This window comes from Dama dama, chromosome 11 (assembly GCF_033118175.1).
Source record: "Dama dama isolate Ldn47 chromosome 11, ASM3311817v1, whole genome shotgun sequence".
Classification (NCBI taxonomy): Eukaryota; Metazoa; Chordata; class Mammalia; order Artiodactyla; family Cervidae; genus Dama; species Dama dama.
In genome coordinates, this window is record NC_083691.1 from 37,258,800 (window position 1) to 37,283,663 (window position 24,864).

Consider the following 24,864-nt stretch of genomic DNA (forward strand, 5'->3'; position numbering starts at 1 on the left):
TCAGTATGATATAAAAACCTAAGTTATGTGTCTGTATATACTTTTCAAAAGTAAGTTTTCTCTTTAAAGGATGGGGGAGAGGAAGAAGGAAGTCCACAAAATGCATTATTAAGTCCCGAGATATTGCTTGGCAGTTATTCTGAACATCACAATCCTACCCAGTTTATACTTTTTTCCCCCACACCCCAAGATTTGCTTTTGGCCACTTCAGGGACAGAGAAGAGACCCATAGGAAACCCAGGGAAGGACCCTTTGTTTCTTTTGAAAAAAAGTAGAGGTTAAAGGAGAATGCCCATCTTTTAAAAAAAAAAAATCCTCAAGCCACTTAAGTGGCCAAGTGTAGGGTCAGGGCCTTCTTAGAGCTCAATTCTGAATCAACACTGAAATTATTTTAGCTTTGAGTTGACAGGAAGAAAAATCTAGGTCCTGCTCTAAAGGGTGACGCTCTTTGAATCACTATCATAAGATACATGACTAGAGAAATGAGCCGCGGTCACTATCACCACCTTGATTCCAGATCTCTGCTTAGCAAAAGAAACCAAAAACACCCTGGGTGCGTGCCCGCCATTCTAAGCCAACAGGCAGGGAAAGTTAGGTCTTCTGGGTGTTAGCAGAAGCACACATAGAGATTTTCTCACTGCATGAAATTAAACTGCACTACATACTCTTTATTTTCCCACTTGCATTGCAATGGTATCAATAAGAGTGTAGATTTCTTCCTAGTTTCTTAAAACCAGTTTTCACATAAAAATATGCATGTGCCTATATTTACACACATCTATTATTTACGTACAACAGTCAAAGTCTTAAAGGCTGGGGTTTATATCTTTGCCCATTCCCTCCCCCCAACAACCCTAATAGAAAGGTTTTTCATTTTGCTTAAAAAATTAAAAAAAAAAAAAGAAAAACCAGAACCCAAAAGACTGTCTAGCTCTTAACAGTCATGCTGGTGGATAAGTGAATGGCAGGGCAGATTGGCGAATCAGGGCGGCTGATCAGCCACATGGGGAAGAGGATTAGCTGCCTTGGGCTGAGTTTGCTGGTCCTGAAGCTTATAGTTTTGGTTAGAGAGAGGCTTGTCTGGCACGCCGATTTGGTCTACCTCGAGCTTTGAAAGTTGTGTCTAACCCTGGTGTCAGTTTATCACAAGTCAATAAAAAATATAGAGATCTATCAAGTTCCACATTTATATGCCATCAAATTAAAAAGGACCAGACAAACAGTGCAAAGGTCAAATAATTACTATTTTATATTGGGACAGTACATTTCATATTTCAACCAAAAGACAAAAATGCAGTTTAACTCAAAAGGCACAACAATGAAAACACAGAAAATAACGGCATCTCTCAGATGCCTTATTTCTAAATTAAACAAACAAAATACATGAGTTTTGTTCCCTTCCCTCCCTCAACGCAAGCCCACAAGCTTTTCCCAAAGTCTTGAGTTTTCGATGCCGTACAGCATCCAGCATCATGGACTTGTGAGGCGCTTGAAGGTAGCAATTAAAATGCTTTCGAGGTCTAGTGAATGGCATTCAAAAGGGACCTCAAAGTGCAGTTATATCTTTTTTCAAACATGTTACAGGCTGAGCTGGCTCTTTGAACACTATCACTCTGCTTAAATTCAGGAAGCAGGTTAAAAATGCAAAAGGCATACAAGTTGTATTTCAGTGCAAATCTTCAGCTGGTAATTGGAAAAGATTCCAACAATTAAAAAACAGAAAAAAGAAAGAAAAATCTTTTGTATCACCTGCCCCTCCCCCCACCCAAAGCTGAAATGAAGAGAAAAACAGAACAAAACAAAAATAGAAGAATTAGAAATGACTTTGGAATCATTTAGGAATCCACTACTTCCAATTAAAATTTTTTGAATACATTAAGAAATCATTTAAAAAGCAAAAATAAACACAAAGGTAATGTTTCAGACTGCTCTTCACGTCTAGAATGAGCTTCCGTGTGGAGTGCGTTTGAACTTTTAGCTGTGGGCAAGGAGGGGGCACGGAGGAGGTGCGAGGCTGTGGTGGGGAGACCGCAGGCCAGCTGGGGGCACAGGCGGCCCCCACTACCAGTTCAGCCAGCGAGCCCTTAGGTTGCAGTGCGGCTGTAGATTTTAGGAATGTTCTCATCACGTTGTGACATACACTCTGTTTCAGCGTCACAGTTATTACAAATGGTTCAAATTCAATGAAAAAGGTTCGCCAGAGGTTGAAAACATTGAGACCTCGAAAATATGAATGCAAAAATATTAAGGGGAAATGAACCAATTTTGTAGATACCTACATACAAAGTTTCTAGAACATCTATAAAAGCACAAAGTCGTAAGAATTTATTTTCCATTACATTAGTTTATATAAAATGAATAAATAGTATTTATAGATTTAATGTGTCTTATGTACATATACATGTGCTCTGTTTTAGCTTAAATAAAAATGCTACAAAGTGGGAGACCACTTAAGGGAGAAATCTTAACCAGAAAGAAAAATCAGCCTTTTAAACTATCAACCCAAAAGCCTCCATAAAGAAGTCTCTGGGTGCGTCCAAAAACAGTGAGGAGAGGGATTCTAGTAACACTGTACCATCCCCTCCTGTTCACCTGCAACAGAGAGTAGAAATGTGGACTTTTCCCCTTTCACTGATGATGGACACTAGCTCAGCTAGTGCCAAAGCTCAGTTATTGCTGAAAGTTACATAGGAAAATACTTAAGGATTGGACCAAATGTCACTTATTCGGGAAAAAAAAAAAAAAAAGAGGCATAATCAGTTTGTGTTAAGTGGGAAATGGAGATCTCATTTATCTCTGAGGTAGGAAAAAAAAAAATGCTCCAGAGACAAGTAGCAAAACCAACTTGGAGGGGAAACGTGCCTTCGGAGAGCAGGACACAGCACGGACCCAGGGACAGCACACAAAAATAGATTGTACCATTGTGTTCGTGAGAACAAATAACGTTGGAACTTTTATAAGCAAGGTGTCCATCTGAAGGTGAGAAATACTGCTCCTGTCTGCACGTGGGTTAGGGCATTCACTCGGGATGTGTGTACGTGTGTGTGTGTGTGTGTGTGTGTGTGTGTGTGTGTGTGTGTGAAGGGCATGTTTTCTGGAGGTATTCCTGACTTGTCACGGGTAGTGAGGGCCAGGGCTAAGTGCTCTTAAATGCCACTTTCAAAGCTTACTTTGGAGTTCTGAGATCAGAATCTCAACTTGAGAAGTTTGTTTCCTTCAGTTTCCTAAGCACAAGACACATTCGGACGTTTCTGCTAGGCATGTCACACAGGAAGCCAGAAAACGTTAAGGAAGGTCTAGAAGACCACACAGGACAGTAAATAAGAGGGGGAAACTGCCGAGATGTCAGAGGTGCTTATTCGGCCTCAGAGTTCTTGGATGCTTCAAACTGATTGGAATGTACGGTCTCTCAGAGAGACTTGTGGAGAGAAAGAGAGAAGCTAGAGGATGCAATCAGAAATCCACGATCCTGGTCGGCGTCCCCCAACTTCTTGCGGGGCTAAGCAGCGTTCAGCCACCCCAAACTGAGCAACACAGAGTCGAGATGCCCCTGGGTGTCCTGGCTGCACTGACTGGCTCAGCGGCGCAGGCTGCTCAACCCCTTTCGAGATGGGGATCGGGGATTTAAAAAAAAAAAAAGGAAAAAGAAAAAAACAGGAAAAAGAAAAAAACAGAAACCCACAATCCTAATCACTTCCTTGACAACTTTAAACGCAGCTGCTCTTGGTGACGTGGTACACGGAAGCCGACGTGCGAGGGGATTGTGGGCAGGTCCCATACGCTACCTAAATCGGAGCCGACAGGGAGGACCATCCGGGCGGCAGCCGAAGCGACCACGCTCTCCTAGAGACCAAGACACGTCGTCTTGTGACTGTCCTGGAGCTTTATTCTCTTGACACTGGAGCTGGAGTAGCCCTCGTCACTGCCCAGGCTTTGCATGCTTCCCCGCTCGTCCGAGTCGCTCACGCTGCTGCAGCTCCAGTCCAGGTCGCCCGTGAGATAGTCTGTGCTCTCGACGTCCACGTCGATCTCTTCTGTGGGGACGAGACAGACCGCGGTGAGGGCCCGCTCTGGGAAAGACAAGCTCGGCTGCGGGGCCTGGCCGCCGAGGGACCGGGAGGCCGGCTCCTGCAGGTCACACCTTGACTTCTCTAAGTCAGGGGGCCTCTTGGTCCCCGCTCTGCCCGGGTGGGAGGGGGCGGGGGCGGGGGCGGGGGGACGCTCACCCCTGTCGGAGTCAGAGCGCTCGGAGGAGACGGTGGAGCCGGTGCTGTCCATCCGTATCCTCTCGATGCCCAGCTTCTCCAGCTGCCTCTTCAGGTGCCGCTGCTCTCGCTGCAGCTGGTCGATTTGGTGAATGGCTTTTCTGTCACAGTCTTCAAGTTTCTGCGGGTCGAAGGGGCAAGTTGTTGAAGGGCGTGGGCAGATTTCACAATCGGTGATGGCCCCGCACCTCCCTGCCTAGAGGTGAAATGTGCCAGTTTCCCACAGAAGCCGTCTGCCGTGTCCCTTGCTGAGCCTCTCGTGGGGACAGGAAGCAGCTGACTGGCTGCTGACCCCGTGTTCATCTGACTTGATCAGCGTCAGCCGCACGGTGGAACCTGCACCGTCGTGTGGATTCCGGGGTGAGCTGACACACTGGCACCCGCCCCCCTCAGCCACGACAGTGAACAGACTGGCGGGAATCCCCAAGCTGGTCTCCCCTGTCTGTGGTGACGCCTCCCCCAACACCTACTCTCTGAGCAACTGTGTGTGACAGAAACTTCAGAAACATGCCTTTCCCTGTAAAGGTACGTTTATTCAAGTACGCATCCCAATTGCACTCGTGATTTTTTTGTGTCATGCCAAATCTCAATTAACTTTTGTCTGTTGGCAGGAATGATATTTCCTTTTGAAGTTCTCATTCCAAACTGTCCAAATAAGAGCTTAGAAAACACATTTTCATAGATCACTTTGTTTTCACAAATCTGTTCTCTAGTTTCTCAGATAATTCTTCAGATAATTAGGAAGATTGTGTAATTGTGGTTGTTTTGCTCTGAACAGAGGTTCTTGCCCCACTGCCGCAGAACTGCCATGTATGCAGGCTACTAACTATAATTCAAGTGACATGTGTCCACTTGTGACTATGACTATAAAAACACGCTAAACGGTGATTTTGGCTCAGGAGTTACCCTTTGCTTTTCAAGACACATACTGTGTGCTGACTTTGTTTCAGATCCTCTGGGAGGTGCTGGGGATACAAGGTGAATACAAAGATCTGGTCCCATCCTTGTCTGTATCCTAACATAGTGGATGGAGACAAGTGAACAGTCACACAAACCATGGTCAGATGTCAACTGTGATGAGTCCTAAAGAGAGAGATCCAGCAGTAAGGACCATCTCTTAACAGGAAGAAGGTGACTCAGTCATGGAAGGTGTCACTGCACCATGACACCTGTGCTGAGGTCTGAAGGATGACAAGAAGTTAACTAGGTGAAGAAGGGAGGGGAAGAGTGCACCACGCAGAGGGAATAGCATGTGCAAAGGCCCTGTGGTGAGATAGCCTGACAAGGGCAAGGGACTGAGAGAAGGGCCGGGGGCGGGGGTGGGGGGGGGGGGGAGAGGAGAGTGTCTGGCAAGCGCTGCTGCTGCACAGGCAAGGGAGTGGGGAGGGGGCGGGTAAGGCAGGCCTGGTGACACAGTGTGTCCTGAGCAGCCATGCAACACTTTTACATGTGGTGACATGTTGATTTGAACTTTGGCAGGACTGACCTTGGGAAGCAGGGAGATTAGTTTGGAAGAGCCCTCTGAGGAGTCTGCTGCAGTTCATGATGGTGTTTATGGAAACAGAGCAGTCTGTGGCATATGTGAGTCTTAAAGGCATGTGGCTAAGGAGCAAGATGATATCATGATCAAGGGTGACCCTGAATTTCTGGCTCGTACATCACACGGACAGCTGGATGGACAATTTAACTTCTGGTTCTTGGGGGTGAGAATTACTCAGTTGGGTGCTGGACAGGTTTAGTCTGTGATTCGTCCAAGAGGTGGGTTGGAAGAGTTCAGCAGAGGGAACTGTCCTGGAGACAGTCTCTCATAACAAACAAACAAACTCTCAGTGGGCAGGTCAAGACAAAAAGGCACCTCAGGATGCACTTACCTTTATGTGCAATTTGGCTTTTGTTAATAAACTCAGTGTAGTGTGTCGATTTGATTCTGGACCAAGTGGCACCAGCCCCTTCAACTTTTCCAGGCACAAGCGAAGGTGGGCCCGTCTACAAAAACAAGATCACAGAAGCACTTGAGACTTTCATAGCTGGCCAGAAGGCACCCAGAAGAACAAGCTCTAACAGAGTATGAAGTTGCCCAGGCCCACTGAAGGCAAATGCCACCAGGGACTTCTGGCCAAGTGAACATCTTTTGAAATTAGGCAACTCTGATAAAAACCAAGGAGATGCAAAATCCATGGTTTTCTAAAGTTAAGTCTATAACACACATCAAGGGTAAACACTGATATCTATACACTATACATGTCAGTGAGAGAATCCTTTGAACCCATACCTCTCTTTCCCCTTTCAGGACCACTAAATCATGACAACTTTATCTTGCTGTATATAATATTTATCCTTGTGAATGACAAATGTGTATGGTTATTCATTACAATTTTATTAATAATAGCAAAGATTGAAACAGCCCAACCCATCATCAATAGGAACTGGTCAAGTGAATTAGGGTGCACCTAGACAGTAGAGTAGTATGCAGCTATGAAAGACAATGAAAATATGCTCTATGCATTATGAGGAAAGAGCACTCAGATATGCTGTTAAGAAAAGAAAAGCAAGATACCAAACTATGCCTATAACATGCTAGCTTTGAGTAAAAATGGAAGAAAAATAATTATCTATATTCATATCTTCTTGTGTGACATAAAGAAAGTCTGAAACGATACATAAGAAACTAGTAACAGCGACCGGGCAGAGAGGCATCAGGGCTAGCTGGACAGGGACAAAGAAAGAGAGGGAATTTTTACTGAATAATTTGTTACAGGTTTTGGTTTTTCAGCCATTCAAAAAGTTAAATGCATTTTTTTCAAAAATAAGGAAAAAGCCTATCAGTGGTATTGCTATACCAACAAGCATGCTGTATGTCTTGGAGCAGGACAGAACGGGAGGAAGGCTGCCTGAGGCAGAAGCTGCAAACACTCACTGAAGAGACAGCATTTACTACAGAACAGAAGCACAAGAGTCTCTAGAATTTTGGAAATGAATACTTCACTGAAACCCTGGTTTAGGCTTTAACCTGGAACCGAGCAGATTCCGTGAATATAAGAAACAGCTGAGGTTCAGGGTTCTTGCTTCAGTGAAACTCCACCTCCTCAAAGCCTTCACAGGCCATTCCAGTCCACAGGGCTTCCTCCTTTTCCTGAGTACTTTTCATACTATTCATTGGGAAATTCACTGTTCTGCCTGAATTTTTTGGTTATTTGTGACTTAACCATTCATTGCTAACTCCTTAGAAAGTCAGGATTACAACTTAACTATTGTTGGCTTCCCTTGATGCCTTCCCCTCTCATATATATGCTTAATACATGTTTGTTGCATGGATGGTATCTTCTATTCCACTGGACTAAGTTTCTCGGGGCTTGAGTGGTTCTGAGCCCCCGCCTCATCTGCTTCTGAGCTCCTTCCTCATCTAGCTCTCGAGGTTGCCCTAAGCTCTCCAAGGACCCCTAAGCCCTGGTGTCCATTCCTGAGCTAGGAAGATGTAGTGGTATAAATTCTGTACTATTTTATAAGACTTCTGCTTGCTCTGAAAACCTGCCCACGTGGAATGGCTGCAAACAAAGACTCACATTAGAAGTTTGCTCCTTCAACTACTACATGAGGAGAAACACAAACACAGGACCTGTATATAAAATGTACTTGTTCACCTCTTCATAAAAGAGCCATGAAAACAGATCCTACTATTAGAAACACTATGAAAAACTATGATTAGTCATATATAGCTATCTAACTTATTCTCACTATAAAGTTTACAAATTTTTTTAAAAGTTCAAAAATTAAAATTAGACATTTTTTTCAGCCTGCTCACTGCAAACACTGCAAGATTCAGAATAGTGTCATATTAGTCCTTCTATGATGTGGGTTTATCTATAGATATGAGTATGTAAATTCTTAAGGAAGTTTGTTTTCTGATAAAAATAATAAAAGTCATCTTTCCATGCAGTGTCATTTCTAGTTATCCAGGGAGTCGGGCCCAGAAAGGACAATTTCACTCCCCAAGTGTGGGTGGCCGAAGAACACTCCCAGTTGTGAAACTTGAAATCATCCATTTGACTGGTTCAAGCTTAGAGTAATACATGTTCGTTCAGTATTTGCTGACCTAGTTTTATGAAAATAGGACCGCAGTGCTTGCTGGATTTTTGTAGAGATCCAAAGCCAGCTGGTGTCTCTGGAGTGCCTGCCTCGGCCTGCTACAGTGCCTCACTGCTCCAGCCTCACAGCTGACCTGCCCACGTGCCGCACACACATCCGCAGGCTGCTGCCTGCACCGACCTCAGGGGAAGGATGAGGTGTGTGAGGAAGCTTCAGTTCCATCACAGAGCAGTGAAATTCAATTCTTGAGCCAGATGCAGAAAAGCAAACAGACCCCCCTTTTGGTGGTAGCAGCTTCCACCGAGGGTCCTTGACTCCAAGACACACCCCTACCCCCAAGCTGGGACCCGGAATCCGTCAGCCAGCCGTGAGCACCCATGGAGCGCCTAGATCTAAAACAAGTAGAACAAGCTCCTGTCTCAGCTCTCTGTCCTCAGTCCTGACCCCTCCCCTGCCCAGGGCTCTGGCCTTCTACAAGGATCCTACTGTCCCACCGTGAACCTGGCCTAACCCCCTCTTCCAGGAATTAGCAGGTTTGGCTACATCTCCTCAACAGGAAGCCACTCGACACCTCCATCTGACCCTTACTTGGGTCCCCTCTAATCACATATTCAGACAGACCTCTTCCTGTTGTCAAGAGCTGCCTCCCAGCTCCCCACCCCCGCCCCGCCCCCAGCAGAAAAGAGTAGTCAAATCATGGCCCCCTCCTGCCCCAACTGCCTCCTCTTTGCACTGATCCAACTGCTTTGTAAGTGATAGACTTTGACAAACCTCAGCTGCTGACTCTTCAGAAATATTGTTCTCGTTATTGTGAATAGGTTGATACACCTTTGGTCTACAGTAGCACAGAGAAACCAGTCTTTGATCTGGATGCTCAGAGTCAAGTGTGGCCTATAACAAGTGATAATTAAACTAGATGCAAACTACAGCTTCTCTTTGCTATGCTTTTTTTTTTTTTTTAGTATCTCAAATTTTATTTTTGTTTTTAATTATTTTTATATTCTGAATGTGTCAGTCACTATACAACCAAATATTAGCGTAATGATTAAGGGTAAAGGTTTGGGACTCTGGCCTTGCCACTTATTTCCTGTGTGGCCTTGAGCAGATGACTTAACTCCAAGCAGCATCCGTTTCCTTGGCAGTAGAGGAGGATGACAGTGCCTCCCCGCAAGGCCTGTCATGAGTGTTAACTGAGACGGGGTATGGAAGCCCAGACCAGGGTCTGACAGGAAGTGCTCTGTATATGGTAGCAGTTATTCTTTCAATCCTAGCTAGCTTCCTTTGAGGAAGGATAATTGCTGGGAGCAAACACAGATAATTATAACCCTATCATATTCCTTTCAAAATCAACAGGGAACTCAGAGTGTCTCACTAGGTAAACAGAGGCTGTCTGGTTACAATCCAGTTCACTCAACTCTTCCTTAAGGAAAACGGACATCTTTTGTCATTAAAAGATTTAGTGGAAAATCTAATCCATTTTCTATGGAGACACAGATCTTGCTTATGCCAAAGTTACTATTTTTTTTTTTTTTAACATTTAAAAAATTAGCAGGGACTTTACAAAACAACCCATGCCAAAGGAAAGACTCGCTTGGGGCCACCCCCATTATGCGGAGGCAGGGCTGGAAGGGATTCCGCGGTGTGGAAGGAACCATCTAAAGCACATGAAGACTCCTGCCTACATCTCTAGTGCAAAGGCCAAAGGCAAGTAAAAATCGGGGTAAATATGTACTGACCTTGGAAATGCAAGTACATTTCCGGATGTGTTATCTATACCCAGAAAACCTAAAATATTTCATGTACAATAGCAAGAAGAAAGGAAAGCACGTCTAAGTACAGACTTAAAATAGTCTGGGAAGGCTCTCTGGGAAGAAAACTATAAAACTTTGCTGAGAGACATAAGAAAATCTGAATAAATGGAAAAAATAGCACATCCCTAGATATGAACCCTCAAAATAAAAATATCAATGTTACCCAACTTTTTCTACAAATTTAACGTAATTCCAAGAGAAAAAAATCCCCACAGCATTCTTTTTAATGCTGGGAAATTAAACTTCATCTAGAAGAATAAAGAGACTGCCAAAATTCTTAGAAAAGAAGAATGAAGAGGACTGTGCTATACATTAAGTTGTATTACAAAGTATCAATAATTAAAAACAGAATATACTAATATAGGAAAAGGTGGACAAATCAAAGGAAGAGAAGAAAAAATTCCCAGAATCAGACTTAGGAATAGATGTGAATTGAGCATATAATGGAGCTAACACTGCAAATCCTTGGAAAAGAACAGATTACTCCGAAAATAGCAGGGGAGTGGGGAAATAAATATCAAAAGACAGTCTAAATATATTAAACATTTAAATATAAAGTATATTTGGGTATGACTTATTTCTGTTGTTAGTTTTCCTGAACTCACGTCAGCCACGAATTATGGAAAATTAAACCTGCAAGTGAATGAGGGTCATCAGTGAAGTGGGCTCTGGTCTTTTGGGGGCACTTCCTGTCATTCAAGCTTGGCACTGACAGAAGGCACGTGGGTTCACCAGTGTGCTCTCAGACAATTCCGAATGCTGCCCTTTTTATTTCTGCTTCCAGACTCAAGCTTCTTTGATTCTATCCACACCTTTCTCGCTCAGGTGAGCAGATTTGTAAATTGATGGAAAGATGCAACAAAAAAAGTCTCCAGGTAGAGATGATGCCATGTGCAGACAGTGCTCCTGAATTTCTCTGTGATCCCTGAAGTTCTTCCTGACTTGTATGTCGCCAAGACCAGGAGGAATGGTACAAAAGCAGGTGTGCAGGCGTGTGTGTGAGTGTACTGAGAGAAAGGCATGTTATCAGACATTACTCTTCTTTATGGAGGATGTAACTGAACTCTCTCTGCCAGATTTTCACAGTGAAATGTATGACACAAAAACGTATCAGGCTGGGGCAGAGTGAACAGGATGGTAGCCAGTGAAGAGGACAGATAAGTAATGAGGTTCACAGATGGAAATCCTGAAACATACACTTGGCTGTTTCATTCACTTATTAACCTCTAGCATCTCTCAAAGGATTACTATGCACTGCCACCTTCCTAGGTGCTGGTGATAGAATGCTAAGTGAGACAAAGTCACTGCCTTTGAAGTACTTAAAGTTTAGCTGAAGTTTACATCAAACATGTAAACAAATTATTGCAGAATCACTTATCTCAGCTACCTTCAGGCTGTGACAAATAACAGCTCCCACTGAAAGTTCTAGAATGGACCCTCCTTTGCCCTCTACCAAATATTATTTTTTCTTTTCCCTTATCCACATCTTGTTTGACTTAACTTCTCCATAAGGGTTTTCAGAGCTTTCACAGCTTATTAGAAGCTTGTTTCCCTTTCCAAATAGATAACATTCATTTATTCTTTCACTTGCATGCTGTAGACCTCCTGTGTATCTATTTGTTGTTTCTTCCATTACCAACTAACAGAAGTGACTGTCTTCCATTTCGTGTTAATCCACTCGAGTCTACAAATAATAAAGCACCTGCAGATGCTGTCCTAAGAGTAGAATCTGATCTCTTTGGTAATTCACATGCCTCCTCTTTGAGGAAAGCCGTGCTTAATGAACATGATCCACTGGACCTCACCGAGTATTAGTTTTCATTAAAACTGGGCCTAAGACTATTAGAAGGGAGAAAATAAGTTACATAAACCATGCCTATTTCCTCTTCTACTTTTGTGTGGACACAGATTTAGCCAATTAAACAGTAAATCCTATAGGATAACTGTAGAGTGAAGTGAAGTGAAGTCGCTCAGTCGTGTCTGACTCTTTGTGACCCCATGGACTGTAGCCTACAAGGCTCCTCTGTCCATGGAATTTTCCAGGCAAGAGTACTGGAGTGGGTTGCCATTTCCTTCTCCAGGGGATCTTCCCGAGCCAAGGAAGGTTGAATAACTGGAGGATGAATAAAGATAATTTCCAATATGGGTATGTATGAGCTGTGTAGTGATTTTAAAATAGAATATTTAGTATAGTCTAAGAAGCAATAAATCTTATGGTGTCAAAATTTACTCCCCTAAAAGTGACTACAGGTCATGGAGATCATAACCTTCTCCAGATTTTGAGTTGAGACCAAAGCCTTACTGGATTACAAAAAAATCCAGGGGAAAAATACAAGTCACTCTCTGAGTGAAAAAAGTACTCTCCTTTTTCTAAAATGGTCCCTTTATAAATATTGCCAAATGCATCTTTATTACTGACTTAAGTGGAATCTTGGAAGGTTTTGAAGATCTTTCATAACTGTGATAGTAAGCTTTATGAAATACACAAAGATAGCCATACATCCTCACTGTATGGGAACATGACACTAAGTGAGCAATGCATAAACAGTAATTCATGCTGACTACATTTTAATAAAGTCAATTCTCTATTAAAGTATTAAATACATAATCATCTATTTAATATTTCCTTTATAGAGCCCAATTTTTAAAAAACACAAAATGTAGATTATAGTTAATACCTGCTAGCTCTATCTCACCCTTCAACTATTACTGTCTAGGACAAAAAGTCAGGGAGTGCCTCCAGTGTTCTGGTAGGGAATTAGAAATTGGCTGAATAACTAGCTTGTTTCTTCTACAAGTTCTTCCAAGAGGTACAGTCCAGGAAAATGGATTCTAGTAGCACAAATCAGGGTGTACCTCCACACCATCACCAGAGAGATTTGTACACTAATACCTATACCTTTCCTTTGTAATGACCAGGCTGTGTCTTCAGCCCCCTGTGGCAACAAAACAATGTGGATTTGTTACAATATTCTAGTGAAATGTGAATGTGGTCAAGGGCGTTCAAAAGCGGAAGAGTGGTGCAATGCCCATCACAACTCAGGCCCCTACCCCTTCCGTGGGAGTGTGGCCATTTGAAAAGCAAGACTCCAGAAGAAACAACTCTAGGGAACTGCAGTCCATTAGCATATCTTTCTAAGAGAAACCTGACTGGAATGGCTTCTCAAGTCAGACCAGATGCCATGAAATACTGTTTGACCAGATGAAAACAACAGCTTAGGTCAGGCTGCCGAGTCTCTCTCACAGAGCACACACAGAAATCTTTTGTCATGGGGTCAGAAGACTCTGGCAGAGGTAATCTCTCTAGACCAGCTGCTTAATTCCAGAAAGGCCTGCATGTGTGTACCATTCCAGAAAAAACGGGTGTCTACAATTAAAGAAGATGCTAGAGACTTCTTTTGAAAAGGAGCCCATTCAAGCACCTGACTCCTGACCCACAGGCTGCAGTGTATTTGCATTCACTCAGCCTCCATTTTGCTGAGCAGCGTATTGAAGGGCATTCAAACCAGAGGAACTACCAGCTAAGGAAAACAGACAGCACAATTATCATCAATAAAGGGCATAAAAAAAGACTAAAAGGTTTCCCACATCCCAACAATAATTAATTAGTAGTAGTAACAGTGGGAAACAAGTAGCAATTTTAAAATATATACACATAAATCCAGGAATACCTTTCACAAGGCATGTGTAAGATTTACACGGAAACACAACAAAACTTGGCTTAGAGACATAAGAGAGATCTGAGTAAATGAACATACACATCAAATCCTGGATGGAAAACTCTAATATGTAAACATGTACTTTTAAAGGTTAATTTATACTGAAATTATTTAGTTTAAAATTTGAAAATCCCCAAAGAATTTGGGGCATGGAGAATTGAAAGACTAACTACAAAATTAATTAAGAAAAATAAACTAGTAAAATTTAAAAAAAAGGAGAAGGAGGGAAGAATAGGGATTTGCTTTACCAGATCCTAAACTGCATGAAACCACAATGATTAAAACTGTACACCGGTGCAGGAAGAGCAGACAGATCAGTGGAACAGAAGAACAAGTCTAGAACCAAACTTAGCCATAAACAAGAATTTAGTATAAAAAGAGGCAGCAACTTTAAACAGTGTGAGAACATCGATTCTGTAAAGGTAAATGACAAACAGGACAGCTGTATGATACCTGAAGGGACAATACCTTTTTTTTTTTTTCTTTTAGCCACATGGCATGTGGATCTTACTTTCCCAACCAGGGATTGAACCCACGCCCCTGCATTGGGAACATGGAGTCTTAACCTCTAGACTGCCAGGAAAGTCCACCAAGGGACAATTTCTTTCACACACACCCTTCATATTTTAGAATCTTTTCAAAATAAAGAAAAAGATAAATGCTCAGTAGAGAATTGGGCAAAGGTTATTTATCAGGCTTCCCTGGAAGCTCAGACAGTAAAGAATCTGCCTATAATGCAGGAGACCTGGGTTGGATTCCTGGGCTGCAAAGATCCCCTGGAGAAGGGAATGACAACCCACTCCAGTATTCTTGCCTGGAGAATCCCATGGACAGAGGAATTTGGTGGGCTATAGTCCAGGGTGTTGCAAAAAGTTGGACACAACTGAGCAACTTAACACTTATTTAACAGGTAATTCACACACACACACATACAAACTGTCAAAGATAATGAAAACTGTTAAACTGTCTTAGTAATATAAGAATGCAAGTTAAAACAAGTTGTGTGTTTGCTTTTTATCTATCAAATTTATAAAAGTCTTAAGCTAAAATATAAACTTGTGAAGGTAGAAGGAAAATATGGCCTATAATCTGCCTGGTGGGCAATCCAGCAGTCAACATCAAAAACCACAACCATTTGGATACCATTCATTTCACAACCATGAACTTACCCTAAGGAAATAATTATGATGTTGGATAGAGATTTATCTATATGATAGTTTAAGGAAGCATCAATTATATTAGCAAAATACTGGGAAGAACCTAAAATAGGAGGCTGGTTATATGAGTTATGACACACCATATGATGTAATATTGATTTTTAAAAAGTATGCACAAAAGTCTAGTGGATACAGAACTTAGCAGGAATGTTGACAGTTGTTATTGCTGCAAGGTCTGTTACCGGTGATTTTTATTTTCTTTGCGCTTTTCTGAACTTTCCAACTTACTACACAAAACTATTTTAAATGTTTCTTTCCAAAAAACCATTGAAAGATACCTTTCAATGTTTCATTGATCTCCTTGGGCTTCTAGAATTATGGATGATTTAATTTTTAGTATATGATTTTCTATATTTCTCAAGGCTTCCCCAGTGGCTCAGGAGTAAAGAATCTGCCTGCAATGCAGGGGACGCAGGAGATGCATGTTCGATCCCTGGGTGGGGAAGATCCCTTGGATCTGTCCAGTATTCTTGCCGGGAAGAACTCATGGACAGAGAAGCCTGGCGGGCTACGGTCCATGTGGTTACAAAGAGTAGGTCACCACTGAAGCGACTGAGCACACAATATACTATATATTTCTCAAAATTTTCTATGAGATCAGTTTTTAAAAGCGAAAGAAAGACCACACACTCAGCATGGGTGTTTCCTTAGGAGGCTAGACTCACAAAATTAGTTAAAATGCAGAGAAGCACATGCCAAGTGACAGATGTATCTACAGTGACGCTAGACTGAGCCCTCTGCCCTGGGGGCTTGGGTTCTGCTGGGCTCTGGATCCCAGCACCTAGTACTAAGCATCTACGGCGCTCCACGAATGCCTAATCTATCGAATGAAAATCAGCGCTGCCACCTCTGCCACTACCACCTCCATCTCCACCATTCAGGAAATCTTTTAATTGTTCCACCACTGCCAAGATGATCAAAGGGGCAGTTTGAATATAATGTCCTCATAGTGGAGTCCTGATGCACACCAACTATTCAGAATCTCTAGAAAGCCACCGAAAAGGTTTTGGTGTGAAAAAACTTAACACAAATTTAATTAACTCTGCAATGTTAAAGAGGAAAAAAAAATCCAATTATTAGAATTCTTTTCCTCAATTGCTTTTTTTTTTTGAGAGCCATGTCAATCTTTTTTTTTTTTAATGTGATGTTAAGGGAAAAAATGGCCTAATTGTATTAGCATTTTGCAAGTTGGTCTTCTTTTGTAGGATTCAGCTATGAAAACCAAGGAGACTGCAGCTGTTCAACTGACCATCAAACCTGAAAATCATAAGCATCTACTCTTTACAAGAGAAGAACCCAACAACTTTAACTCCCTCCCACCCCCCGACCACCAATTGCAGTAACCAGCACTTGGTTAAATTAACTAAATGTGAGTCCTTACTTCCCTCTCTTCTGCTCACATGCTTTAGACTAGAGGAAAAATGATCAAGACCATAGAAGACCAAATTCCAAAAAAGGAAGGACAATAAGGAACCTAGATCACTAGCCCTTCAATAAGCAAATGTTGACTGGTCACAATCTGAATTATAAGCAACCGGCCCTGTGATGACTTCAAATCCAGTTTTCTAGAACCTTTACCTCCATCGCTTCCCGTGCAGACTGTCTGTATGTTTCTCATTAGACAAACTACACTTCTCTAAGATGGAGACCATGCTGATTTCATACCCCAGGATGAACTTACTTAGTACCCCAGTACTGAGCACAAGCTCTTAAGACATGGCAGGCAGAAAATAAACATTCTTGAACTGCTAAAATAAATGATAAAATTGACAGCCTGTGGTATTCCTGCAGAGGGTGAAGCACAAAGCTGAGTACACCTAAGAGCCCTTACCCGAAGGGATGACATTTTAATAATACAAATAAATGCCTATGAGGAGGAGAACTAGGAGGCTTTTCAGCAGAAACAGTCCCAGTTAACCAGTTCCCCTAAAAAGCATGGAGATGTAAGAGAATCTAAAGATGAGAAAAAGAAGCCACATCAGACTACCTTTCTGCCTTCAGAAGAGATACTCTGGAGCTTCCAGTTCATCACACACACACACACACACGTTTCCAGTTCATCACACACACACACACACACACACACACACGTAATTGTAAGAGAATCTAAAGATGAAAAAAAGAAGCCACATTAGACTACCTTTCTGCCTTCAGAAGAGATACTCTGGAGTTTCCAGTTCATCACACACACACACACGTTTCCAGTTCATCACACACACACATATACACACACACACATAATTGTAAGAGAATCTAAAGATGAAAAAAAGAAGCCACATCAGACTACCTTTCTGCCTTCAGAAGAGATACTCTGGAGTTTCCAGTTCAACACACACACACACACACACACATAATGCTAAATGTTTGGCCTGTTCCAAGATTTCCAGTTCAACACACACACACACACACACACATACACACACACACACACGTAATGCTAAATGTTTGGCCTGTTCCAAGATTCTCCTCCCTTGTCAGGTCTGGTATTCCCTTTCACTGATGAAACATGCCATTCAGAACCTGACTATCAGAGTCAGACTCTCTTCAAAGAGGGTTTGCATGAAATAACCGCATGTGTTTAGAGAACCATCATCACACATCAGCCTGTTCACGCAGAGCACCGAGAAAGCACTCAGTTTGGATGGGCAGCCTGTACTTCAAACTGATGGGAGTTCAGAGACCAGAATGAGAGAGTTTATTATACAAGATTGGTAAAATGCTGATAATTGTGGAAGCTGTGTGATGGATACATAGAAGTGGATTACATATTCACTCTACTTTTGTATATTTGAAAAATTCTATAATAAAAAGTTACTCTATAAAATGAGAAAAAATAAAAATGTGTTCTCTTACCCCAAAGAGTATATGACTGTGTGTGCATGCTAAGTTGCTTCAGTTGTGTCTGACTCTTTTTGACCCTATGGACTGTAGCCTGCCCGGCTCCTCTGTCCATGGGATTCTCCAGGCAAGAATATTGGAGTGGGGAGCCATGCCCTCCCAACTCATATGAGTGTATGTGTATAGTATATTTAATGGAAAAAAATTTTTTTAAAAACATTAAAAGCTTTGCAAGTGATTCTAACATGCAACCAGAGTTGAGAGTGACTAGGCCACATCATTTGAAAAATAAGGAGTCAAATCGGCAGCAGAAGGGAAGTCAGGTGAGATGTGGTAAGATGGAGCCCAGGGTGGGTGGCCCGCCTTGTCTGAGCGCCTCACTATCTCCAATTTCTGCTTTGCATATATTTACCTAAAATTTGAGCATCTTTATTCACAAGGGAACTTCTGTATGTGTATGTATATATATCTGTGTGTGTACATGATTTAAGACAGCACTACCAATTATATTCAGTAGCATGTAATTTTTGAAAAACACTATTTGCGGAAACATTACCTCTGACTTAAAACACTTTGGCCTTAGAATAGTCACATGGAAAGCCCTGCTGGGGAACAGCAGGCTGCAGGGGTGAGGGTTGAGGGTGTCATCTTGGGAACTGGTGAGCCCGTCTATCTAAGGGCTGTACAGACAGTGCTGATTAGAGGGTCCTGAGTGAACTCTAGTATCAGGAGCTCATTGTGAGAAGTCAAGAGCAGCAACCAAGTGTCAATGAAAAAATACATCAAAGCTATCCCCATCCCACCCCCGGAACCCCCAACTCACCTATTCTTCTCCATTTCATTGTGAGTCGATCTGAAAGAGGGAACAATAAGAGAAACATTATTCTTGTTTTAAAGGACTGCTCCAATGCCAACACAATTATTTTAACTTCTTTCTCTCTCAAGCTGGAGGGAGAGAAGACAGAGGAAGGGCTCTACTAAAGAAATTAGTCCCTCTGGGGAAATAGATAAATGTAAATATCTCAAACAGCGTTCAAGGAGAAGGGAGAAACTGAGAGGCATGCAATCCCTAGTGGAAAAGTAATCCATTTTAAGAAAGGAAACAAAAGGGTTCTATTTATACAAAGGGAAAACAGCTGCAAAATGAGATGTGAATTTGGGTTATATAATACCACAAGGCTTTCTTTAGGCTGAGCATGGAACACCAGAAATTTGGCATCCCCACCCAACTCTGCAGTTCTCTAGGTGTACTGTACACCAAAATTGTACGCTAAGTTGTCTGACTATAGGACACAGTTTTAAAAGGATAAATATAACCTTTCTTCCCTTAATCTTTCTACTCCTTGAAGTTATTTTATTGCATGCAACCTCCCCAAAGATGCTACTGTTGAAGAGCTACCAAATGTTTTTAGGAAGCGGCTTCCAAAACTCAGTTCAATGTAAAGATGACAGGCTGGTCAAGGCAGCCCTTTGGGTGGAATCTGAGGTCCAGCTTTGCCACTGACTGATACTGTGGAAGAAATAAAAACGCTTACCATCCTGTCCTTTACTCTTTTGTAAAATGGAAATAAAAATGATTGCCAATTATCTACAGAACATATGTGGATCAGTGAGGTAGCAACTGTAAAAGTGATGAGAGAGGCTTGGATGAAAGCACAGGTGTGTGTGAAATCAGACTATTAGTGTGTTTATAGCTGACCTTGAATATAAGGTCTGGCCTATGGATTTATGGGCAGGTTTTCACAGATGTCACAAGAAGTCAGTCAGTGTGGCTATCTCAGTGTCCATCTCACATAACTCATCCCAACTAGTTAAAAATAAACTTGAGGAACCTCCCAGCATTATAAATGAACTGAATCTTGACCTTATTTTTGGAAATTCTCTAGAATCTAATCAGTTCAGGAGAGATGACACCCTGGCTCAGGTCAAGAATTCTGTGGGGCAATAATTGGAACTTTACTGGGCATTGGAAATAAATTCTCACAGTAATCATGGAGAAACCGTACTTCTGTGAATGCTCAACCCCTCATTCACATCAAGGGGCACCACCATCACGTTCATTCACACCAGAGACTAGTTGTGGGATCTGGGGCATTCTTGAAATGGGAAATTTCTAATCCAGCACTAAACTTTTTTTCCACAAGGCTTCTGGGATACCAATTTTCATTCACAGGGAAAAACAAACAAGACAATAATGACAGTATTTTAAATTTTAGAATATTTGTTTTCTAGATAAGGGATATATGAACCTTAAAACTGGTTAACTTGAAAGCTTTAAATTGATTCGCTTGGTTACCGTTCAGTGTTCTTCAGTTATGTTTTTCTGATGTATACTTCACTTCCTGCAATGGCCAGCAGGATATCACAGTTAACAAGAGTCTGGCCTGCAACTGCAAACCTTTGCCTTGATAGCACATGGCATTCTGGTTTTAACAGAGAATAACAAGTTCAAAGTCTGACAGGTTTTTTAGATGGATGAAAATATATGATGACAGGTGGTCAAAATTTCCCGTTTAACTGTAGACAAGGACCATTCTGAGGAGGTGGAGAAGAGAAGGGTGGATATTTGAAAAGAACATGGTGTCTGATTACAGAAAAATCAGAGCACCGCAAGTTACCCTTATCCCATCTGGATTCTTTGAAGATACATATAAAAAAATTCAGAATTCCCAAGATTATCTTTTTTTTACAAATTCCATAAGCAGCACAACTCCTTCCAAACTTTGAACAGTTTTGGAAACTATGGATCTTATTTGATTACTTAAGAGTGTTGACCACATGGTGATTTTTACAAGGGGACTTATACCTAACAGCTAGGACATTACTGAAGTACATTTGGTTTAGTGAAACTAAATTTGTCTTTAATAAAAGGAAGGCCATTGAAAAAAGGCCATTCAGAGACTCCCTGTCAACTCTGTTGATGGGAAAACATTTACATTTTTAATTTAAGAATCATAAGAATATATAGACACCTTGTATCAAAATCATTTTCCATGTGATTACTGAAAAGATTGGATAACTCTGGATTCATTGATAAAGGTCAAATGTCATCACTTAAAAATATATTTTAACAAAAATGTAACTAAGCCAAACCAGTCCCTGGGTTAAAAAAGACTCACCCTGTCAAGTCAGCTATATGACCACTGTCTCATAAAAGAACTGGGTGACGAGGGCTGAGCTTCCTCTTTCACATGAGTGCCAATGCCTGCTTCACCAATGTAACAAAACACACTTTTAAAAACTCTGGATTTCAAGTCTAATTGTTTAAGTAACTGATTTAAAAAATCAGTAGGAAAGAAAAAAAAAGTTCCATCTTCCTGTAGTTCTCCAGATGATTCGAGAACAATCAACATTCACAATTTCACTTGTTTTTGTTTTTTAAACAAGCAATTAGAGAAATTTAAGATCTGCATTTTCAGTTTCCAAGAAGTTTGCTATGCAGCTAAATCTTATTTTTTTTTAATTGTTGTCCAAGGAAGAGTAACTCCCAGATGCTACAAGCAAAGAGCCCAGCACTTGAACCTGAGTTAACAAGAATACACTGTTACCAATGGTTATGTAAACCAGAAGTAATCTATAGCTCTTAAATCAGTTCAAAATTCTGACCATACATGGCCTTGGATATAAGTCTGATTCAAACCAAGGGGTCAAACTGCATTCTCCAGGGAGATGTCTCATTGCTCAGGTAAGGGTCATTCCAAACAGGTCATGAAGGAAGTGATTACATTTAAAGAAAACAACCTGCTGTTGCTTCATCTGTTTTGCTTGGTGCAATCTCCAGGTTTAATCATGGTCTCGCAGAGATCCCTGCACCACTTAAATTACTGCACGAATTGATCATTAGTCAAGAACATGAAAAACTGTGAGAGCCTCCTGTTTCTAACCATGGAAAGCAAACCAAATCCGTTGACAGAAATAATAGAGCTTTCCCCCAATCCAGAGTTGCAATCATTTTCCCAGGAATAAAGCTGGATACTAAAGAAAAGAGAAAGAATCTATTTCTTGAATTGAAATTCTCAACTATCATTATTTTTCTTTCCTAATCACCTTTTGGAGAAGGGAATGGCAATCTACTCCAGTATTCTTGCCTGGAGAATCCCATGGACTGAGGAGCTGGCGGGCTATAGTCCATAGGGTCGCATAGAGTCAACACAACTGAAACAACTTAGCATGGCATAGCATGGCAATCACCTTTTGGGGCCAAGCTACTTCTCACCAACAACATCCCCTCCTTCTCCTCACCACTGAACATCCCTTCAACAACTTTTCTGTGAAACTTAGGAAAAAACAAGTACTAAGTACTTGGACTAAGTAGTAAGTACTTAAGTACTAGGATTAAGTACTACAGATTAAGCTTTGACTGTTAATATGAACAGTTCCTCTCAAACCATGAGTGGACAAGAGTAAAAGTAACAAATGAACTACACTTTTCCATAAAAATAAAGCCAAAGCCTTCACTGTCCTGTCAAAAAGTTATAAAAAAAAATACTATAACAAAAAGCAACACAGATATTGCTTCATACCACTGCACACTACAAGTCAGCATTAACCTTCTTCTTAAAGGCCGTCAGTACTCGTTCACAGATCTACTTGCTACCACCTTCAGATAATGCCAAAGGTGGGAGGGAAAGGAAAAACCACCAGGTAACTCATTAACAGGTTCATCCTTCCCATGCCTTCCTATTCAAGAGTCGGCACATATGTGCTGCTCACTCATATCCTGTGGTTCTTCCAATGCTACGGACAATGGGGTGAACCAAGGACAGAAGAGGAAGGAAGAACAAGGGAGTTAAAGGTTTAAGTGGGAAACTTCTGGCTTTTAGTAGTCTGTATAATGTCATAGACGCTAACCAAATACAGTTATTTGCAGAGAGTATTCATGAGAATGGGAGATAGACAAGGATTCTAAATCAGTAAGGAAAATGTCAATGATTTTCAATTACTGGGATAAAAGGTATAATTCAATGAGTCTAATAAAAACAGATTTCCCAGCTAATGTATATATTAAGGGCAAAGAGGGGAAAAAGGGGGTGCAACAGCATTAATGGAGTACTCATATCAGGAAGTACATTCAGGGTTTTATTATGTGATTTCATTGACCATTAACCAAATACTTTCCAGTGAGACTTACAAATTTCAAGAACTACAAGATTAACGTAAAAAACTTGTGGCATATGAATATTTTAATATTATATCAATCTATTCCTCCATCACCAACAAGCAGGTTTGAACCTCAATCATTCCTCTTTGCCATTATAAATCGAGTGACAGATTATCAGACATATCACTGTATTTAATTTACATGTCAAATATGAAATCCTACCGCCTATGCCAAATCAATACTTTAACATATTTATAAAATCTTCACTATGAAAAGTAAAAAGTGGGTAATGTCCAGGATTTTCAGCTATAGAAAACTTGCCCTGAATCTGCAACTTCTGAAGACAAAATACTGTCACTGCGGCTAATCTCACTTGAAGTTTTCACATATTTTTTTTTTTCAAAAGGGATGAAAAGCAAAATTAAGTTCTGGAAAATAAAAGTTCATAAAGAAATAGAAAACACTTCCATTTCTCTTTTCTTTTCAGTCCCCTCAACTCAAACAGAAGGGTTTCTTCCAATGCCTTAGGACTATGTATACATTACTGAATCACGACTGCCGCTTCATTTATGGGGTTAAAACCCGGTATCATCTGCGGCATAACCTAAAAGAGAAAGGGAAATATTTACCAAATTACCTGCTACTGCTGTTATTCTTCTTGGATTTGCTCCGCCGTTTTAAGGCATCTCTGTCCTTGTTATTGTATGGTAACATGGAGGCATAACCATGTTCAGCTTCTAGAAAACCGGAGGATCCAGTTAATGAATGAACCCAGAACAGTCAACACTCTCTCCCCTTCACAATATTTCCTTTTAAAAATGGATTTATTTTTCATTAAAATAAGACTGGAAATAATTAAAAGGAGCAAGGTGGAATTCTTAGAACAATGATTGTTTTTTTAATTGAGTGAATACCCTCAGTTCGGAGCAGGTGTAAGGAGCATTCCAGCTGCTCATTGTTGAGAAAGACACAGCAAGTCTCATGGAGCCTGGGTTTCCCATTGGCAACGTTCAGCAGGTTGGTGTATATTAAGTGGGACCGGCCTCAGACGAAGGTTCGGGGCCAGACACCGGGAGCCAGAGCCGAGGACGGAGGATGCGGGGCAAGGGAGGCGCTGCTCCGCCGAGTGGGAGACCCGGCGCCAGGCCCACTTGGGGGCGGACCGGGAAGAGCCGGGTGAGGTAAACCAAGTGCTTGGCTGAAGGGGCCCCGGGCACCCCACTCACGACGGGATGCGGAGGGGGAAGCGCTCAGAATCCCGGGGGCAGCGGTCCCTTTCCACTCCCATTCATTGACTTTGGGGCAGCGACGGCCTCCCTTCGGACCGCGCGTGGGGAAAGCTGGAGGGGTTGGGAGCGCTCGCGGGTCGCGCTCTCAGCTCCTCCAACCACCCCCGGAGCGGCTGGGCGCCTGGATCCGCTGCCAGGCCCCTCAGAGCTCCCGGCACTAGCTCGGGCCGGACCCCTCCCGTCCCCGTGCACCTCTCTCCCGTCGCTCCAGGTAGTCAGCCGCCTCCAGCAGCATCTGGATGTTCATCCGAACCGCCGCCGCCATTCTGCACCGGGGGCCGGAGCCACGGGACCAACCCCCACTGGACACGGGCTCGCCGCCGCAGCCGGACACCCGCGCCCCGCTGTGGACCCCGCAGAGCAGGGCTGAGAGAGCCTCTCTGGCGACCACGCTCGCCGGAAGGGGGGAGGGGACCGGCGAGCTGGGCACCACCGACACCGTGACAGAACCTCCAGAAGAGCAGCAGCCGCCACCGCCGCGGAGTGTTTATCCCCGACTCACCGTTCCCCCGCCCCCAGGCCCTTCTCTTGACAGGCC

General features: G+C 42.2%; 1 protein-coding gene across 2 annotated transcripts; it reads right to left on the bottom strand.

Moving 5' to 3' along the window:
- Positions 1-303: 303 nt before the first annotated feature.
- On the bottom strand, positions 304-24,828 carry MXD1 (MAX dimerization protein 1). 2 transcript variants are annotated; one of them, XM_061155126.1, is made up of 6 exons: positions 24,519-24,828; positions 23,675-23,774; positions 18,760-18,789; positions 6,137-6,251; positions 4,227-4,386; positions 304-4,034 (listed from the first exon to the last, which is right to left on the bottom strand). In XM_061155126.1, the coding sequence occupies exons 1-6, from the start codon at positions 24,589-24,591 to the stop codon at positions 3,844-3,846; spliced, it is 669 nt and encodes a 222-aa protein (XP_061011109.1). In that variant the 5' UTR covers positions 24,592-24,828; the 3' UTR covers positions 304-3,843. The 2 variants fall into 2 exon arrangements, with proteins under 2 accessions (XP_061011109.1, XP_061011110.1); XM_061155127.1 differs by lacking the exon at positions 24,519-24,828 and adding an exon at positions 23,952-24,493.
- Between the last annotated feature and the right edge of the window lie 36 nt (positions 24,829-24,864).

Bases quoted from the DNA above. Each gene is read 5' to 3' on its own strand.
- MXD1 (XM_061155126.1), bottom strand. From the start codon at position 24,591: ATGGCGGCGGCGGTTCGGATGAACATCCAGATGCTGCTGGAGGCGGCT. The intron at 23,775-24,518 runs GTGCACGGGGAC...CCGGTTTTCTAG, and splicing joins CCTGGAGCGACGGGAGAGAG to AAGCTGAACATGGTTATGCC. The intron at 4,387-6,136 runs GTAAGTGCATCC...TTCGACCCGCAG, and splicing joins AAGCCAAATTGCACATAAAG to AAACTTGAAGACTGTGACAG.